This window comes from Sciurus carolinensis, chromosome 4 (genome assembly GCF_902686445.1).
Source record: "Sciurus carolinensis chromosome 4, mSciCar1.2, whole genome shotgun sequence".
Lineage (NCBI taxonomy): Eukaryota > Metazoa > Chordata > Mammalia > Rodentia > Sciuridae > Sciurus > Sciurus carolinensis.
Window position 1 is genome coordinate 130590898 of NC_062216.1, and position 6000 is coordinate 130596897.

The following is a 6000-nucleotide window of genomic DNA, read 5'->3' on the forward strand; positions in this document are numbered from 1 at the left end:
GTTATCTACAGATCCAAATTTAGAATACATACAACATTAGACTTGATATTAGGTACTTTGTAGCTAACAGTAGACTCTTTCACTCCCTCATTCACTTGCTAGAAAAACTGTGGGCCGTTCCAACTAGACAATTTTTTGCTTCTAAGTTCAACATTGTGTTTATGAGGAAAACATTTTAGAATTGATAGGACTTATTAAACAACTCTACTATTTTTTATAGGTAATATGGACTGAACTGCCATGTAAAAATTTCCATCTTCTTCTCTGTTGTGCTATTTTGGAATCTGAAAAGCAGCAAATAATGGAAAAACATTATGGCTTCAATGAAATACTTAAGGTAGTATTCCTTTAATCTAGATTTTAGTGTTTTGACTTTTTCCTCTATTTGGTGTTCCTGATACGTAGAACATATTCTTGGAATGTTATTGAATCCCTTGAGTAACTTAAATTTTATCAATAACATTAGTGCTTTGACTTGCTTTCTGAGAGTGATGGTTCACCATATACCTATTGGCCAGTTATTTTTACCTGGCCAATAAGGAAGTAAAGGAAAATGCAACTAATGCTCTTTTATGTAGTTTAATTTTTGAAAAAATAATTCTTTTGCATATTAACTTTGATAGCAGACTTGAGACAGCTGCTAGATTTAATGTTCTCTAAGCTTATTAGCTGTTTTAGCTTTAAACCTTATAATGATCTAATGAGAGATATATTGGATTTCCTATGTATTTGTAGTCTGAATATTTCTGTTTTATTTGCAGTGCACTATAACTGATAATAAATTGTTTATATAGTAAAATGTAATGGTTTCAGTTTTGATTATCATTTATTTTATTGATGTTTTTAGCATATCAATGAATTGTCCATGAAAATTGATGTGGAAGATATACTGTGCAAGGCAGAAGCAATTTCTCTACAGATGGTGAAATGCAAGGTATACATATAGTGTTTCAAATGATTGCAAGGCTTTTATAGTTTTCTCTTTTGATGGGATCAAGAAAGATTTTTCTTAGAAGTAAAAGAAATGACAGTTTTAGCAAGTTAAGAGAAGGCACAAAGCATTGGACAGCTTTTTGTTTACTATCACAGATTTATAGAATTTAATTGAAAATAAATGGCTAATTATGCCAGATAGGAAACTTTTAAAAATAAGGCAAAATGGCAAAAGTATTGAAAATATTTCTACTACAGTTAAAAGAGGGTATAGAATTTAGGCAATGATACATTACCCAATTAATGAATACAGAATAGGATCTATTATTAAATGTGTAATGTCCTGAAATAAAGACAGATGCTAATCAGAAATGATTAAATGAGTAGTATTTTAGTGTTGTCATTACATTCGTATCAACCAAACTCTTCGATTATTTCTAAAAACAAGGCAAATTTGATGTATTATCTGAATTAAAATCAAATCAGTATACATTTTAAATACAATACCTTTTTTCTTTTATTTTTATGTGATACTGAGGATCAAACCCAGTGCTTCACATGTGCTAGGCAAGTGGTCTACCACTGAGCCACAACCCCAGCCCCATCAATGCACTTTCAATACAGCTTGGCTTGGCTTTTATAGTTTTTTAAGAATTTGTGTTCAGGACATGTATCGTTTGTTCATGGATTCAGTTACTTAGTTCAGTTCCACAAACATTTGATAGCTGTTCCAGTGTTCCAAAACATGTCCATAAGATGTTTCTTTCATTTAAAGAACTTCTGTTTACTGAGATTGTTCAAAAAAGATATTATTGTAAAAGAGATAAATACCAAATATTAGAAAACTATATTTGTAGTTGTGCTTGGATGGAGTGGAGAGTGACTAATTTGGAAACTGGGAATCACTTATGAAAAAAAAATGGTTAGAATTTTGTTTGGAATGGAGAATCAAGGTGCGAGGATATGTGACATTTACAGTGTTAAAACAAATGTTCAGATTCTGGATTCATGATATTTTTCCTTAGTAGTGAATATGGTTTTGTGTTTGATTTTTTTTTTTTTTTTTTTTTCCTGCATATCCAGGAATTGCCTCAAGCAGTTTGTGAGATCCTAGGACTTCAGGACAGTGAAGTAACAACACCAGATTCAGATACTGGTGAAGATGAAAATGTTGGCATGACTCGTCCTTCATCTGCATTTCATAGTAACACCTTGCCTACCCTTGCTGCTAGTGGAGCCAGAGATGAGAGTCCAACACACATATCAGTGTCCCCAAATGTCAGCAGATTAACACCTGCATGATCATTTGTCTTACCTTTTTTTTTTTTAAGAGACATTTTGTTGCAACTTCTTTTCAAGTACTTGAAAGGTGGACATTTAAAATCTTGGTATTGATCATGCTTTAAGGTTTATGGAAAGAAAGTGTACTGATGTTCTTGCATTAAAGCTTTACAAAATTTTAAACTAATTATTTTTGTAGTTACTTCTACCAAATAGCCTTTCCTTTTCAAAAACATTCCTTAGTATTTTTATAGCCAAGTACATTTTATTTTCTTGCTGATGAACTGGAATTGGATAAATATTACAAGTAGATGAGTTGGAAATTATGCACTTTGAAAAACATTCAATTTGTTTACTCTTTAAGTTTAGTGGGTTTTGGATTTGATTAAATTAAATGTTGAGCCTTTATATGACATTCTGAGCTGAGAAGTAGATTGTTACCCAGTGATGAAAATTTAAAAATAAATGAATTTGCTTTTTTCTATTGTTTACAACAATACTCAGCTTAAATATTTATGCTGATTGATTGTGATTTAAATTGGACATTTTCATCAATGCAATTTAATGTGTAGATAAAAAACTATTCAACCATTATAAGTGGATTGGCAGTATATTTTTTACATTGAACTTTTCTTGTACATAAATACTATATAAGTACTATTTATGAGTATAAGAAAGGATAGGCATATTTTCTTTAACTGAATAAACTTGACTATTACTTGACTATTGGTTTATATAACCTGATTCAACAAAATTAATACGTGGCTTCAATATGAGATCTTTTTCAAAACTATTTTCTTAACTAACCATTTATTTCATGAGAGTACATTCAACCCTGTACCTGGTGTAATTTTAAAATTAATTGCTTGTAACCTTACTTTACTAATAATGTTTATTATCTTTCCTAATAATGCATTAACTGATTAATCAGGTCTTTAAATTTTTATAAAATGCTCTTTGCGAAAAGCTTATGTCAAAAATTTCAAGATACTATCATGAGTCTCGAAATAATACTTTTTTTTGTATATAAACGAAGCTGTTGTTTTTACCATGCAGTATTGCATGATTTTAAGTTATGTGGAAATAACATAACTGATTCCATTTTAATTGTAATTTGTTAACTCCTGTACATATCATTAAAATAAATTTGAAGTTGAAGTAGTGTTTTCAGTTACATTACACTTAGAAATTAGTCTGTTAGTTCTTAATCAGATAATAATTTAAAAAAATCCAAGATAGACCTTAGTCGTACATCTCATATTTTTATGTTATTGTAATAGTCATTTGAGCTGCAGAAGTGATAAAGAAATGTGACTCCTCTTATAACTGAAAACATTTTTCAAAAGCATGAAAATGGGCATAGTGTTGCCTTGGAGAACCTAATTATTTGAGTAAAGCAACTTACAACAATTGATGTCAATAGTTTAAGGTAGGGCTGTGGTTGTGGCTCAGTGGTAGAGGGCTTACCTGGCATGTGTGAGGCCCTGGGTTTGATCCTCAGCACTGCATATAAATACATAAATAAATAAAGGTCCATTGACAACTAGAAAATATTTTTTAAAAATAGTTTAAGGTAAAAGTTGTGTAGTTCTAAAATGGTCCAGTAGATAGCCACCTCTACCCCCATCCCCACCCCAAGAAAGTTAGGGAACCAAATGAACTTTTTTCTTAGTTGAGTATTAACTGACAATCATAAACTTTGAGAAACATTAGATTTTAGTTTTTAATATCATGTGTTATCTTTCATCAGTTAATAATGAGTAAGCCTATTTGGAAAAAAAGTAAACTGATCTAAAACTCAGCATCTCCAGCTTTTCATTTCCTGCTACTCAGGAAATTGCTTAGAACATCTTGATGTCCTCCTCGTTCTTCCTGAACAGTGACTTTTTGGTTATTTTCCTACTATGTAATATGATATCTACTTCAGATATTTTTTTTTAATCTAAATACGTTTAATAAGTTGAACTTTTATCAAGTTTTATAAAATTGCTTGTTAAAACATAAGTTTTTCTAAACAGTGTGCCTTTCTATCTAGTACATTTTCAATATGGAGAAGTGATAATATAGAATAGTGCTAAAGTCTTAATCAGTCTACAAAACCTGGGCAGCACATACCACGTAAATTTGAGCTGTTGAGATTGCTGAAATATATAGTTCAAGTAAATTTCTTCATCTAACTTTTTTTAAGGGTTATTTCAGTTTTCACAAGATATTGTCTCCATTCCTATAAATATGTTCTCTATTATTGGTATGTAAAGTTGTTACAATTCAGATGGTTCTACATTTTTTAGGGGGCGTGGTGCCGGATTGATTCAGGGGCACTTGACCACTGAGCTACATGCCCAGCCCTATTTTGTATTTTATTTAGAGACAGGGTCTCACTGAGTTGCTTAGCGCCTTGCTTTGGCTGAGGCTGGCTTTTTTGAACTCGTGATCCTCTTGCCTCATCCCCAGCTGCTTGGATTACAGGCGCGGGCCACCACGCCCAGCTTAGTTTTTTATCTGTTAAATATATTTTCAGATCTGATCACTTCTGATATGAACCTATGGGAAATTTGTTTGCATTTAAGAACTTCCCTGTTTTCATTATTTCATGTGTCTGGATTCCTCATCTCTTTATATATTAGGAACTTTAATCTTGGTGATAAAAGACTAAAACTTTTTTGAACAGTAAGGAAATATAACCTTTTGAGATGTCATATTTCACAGCATAATCATTGCAGAGTATATGCCAAGATTTTTTGCACAAAAGCCAGGGTGAGACTCTTATGTAAAGCTTTTTTTTTTTTTTTTTTTTAATTCTGGTATTACTTAAAAGTCATCTATTCTTAGATTGTCTTTGATGCAAGGTTAGGATGCATGGACTACTTATGAATATATGTTAATGTGGTGATGATTATGCAGTGAAACATGGTAGTGAGTGATTCTTATTTGTAATTGAATTCACTACCACTTGAATGATGTAACCGAATTTGACCTGTTTGAGATCTTATAATATGGAAATTTTAAGGTGGATTTTTTTTTTTCTTTCCTCTTTTTCTCAGTACTGGGGATGAACTCAGGGTCTCTTGCATGCCAGGCAAATGCTCTACCTCTGAGCTATATCCCCAGCCCAGTTGTGGAATTTGAGTATTGTTCTAATTACAATTGTTTCCCTCACTTTTTAAAAAGTAGACTCCTGTGTATTCTATCTAACTTGACATTGGGAGAAATAATGTGTTGCCCTTACCAGAGGCAAAGGTTGGGGGATAGAGAACAGTTTATACTGTATGTATTTCTACAACTATTTTTGATAACCACAGCACCTCTTTTTGCCCATGGGAAATTATTATGAGCTCAAGTTAAGAAAAATTATTATAATCAAAGATCTATAGTAATCAGGAATATTTACCTAGTCTGGTTCAATCTCTATAGATTAAATTGGAATGTTTGAAAAATAGAAGATAAACTATTAAATAATGCCTCTCTTAGATCACTTTTGTTCCTCACATATTTTTCTATTTGCTAAAAGTGAAAAGAACAAATTCCAGTGAGCTTAGCTGTGATCAGTGAGCAAGTAATCTGGTTCAGCTCTTTTAATTAAAAAGATTATTAACCCCAGAGATAGACTTTTGCTGTGACAGTAATAGGTGTTTCCAATACCAGTGTAGATTGGAGGTACAAGACTCAGTGGCTAGTATACTGCTTAAAAACAAACAGTGCTGTTTTTAGATTGCCTTATGTGTTATTTGGTATGCTTGTTTAGAGGCTAGGATCTCTTCCATGGGTGTTGCTGACTCACTTTGC

The 6000-nt window shown here is 31.9% G+C and overlaps 1 protein-coding gene across 3 annotated transcripts in view; it reads left to right on the forward strand.

Moving 5' to 3' along the window:
- Positions 1-4237, forward strand: part of Tbc1d15 (TBC1 domain family member 15) — a 60331-nt gene extending 56094 nt beyond the window's left edge. Inside the window, exons 15-17 of one of the 3 annotated variants that reach the window (XM_047550674.1) lie at positions 221-337; positions 848-934; positions 2017-4237. In XM_047550674.1, the coding sequence (XP_047406630.1) occupies positions 221-337; positions 848-934; positions 2017-2235 (423 nt within the window). In that variant the 3' untranslated portion in view covers positions 2236-4237. The remainder of the gene's footprint in view (positions 1-220; positions 338-847; positions 935-2016) is intronic. The other 2 variants (XM_047550672.1, XM_047550673.1) reach the window with 2 other exon arrangements.
- The last annotated feature ends 1763 nt before the right edge of the window (positions 4238-6000 follow it).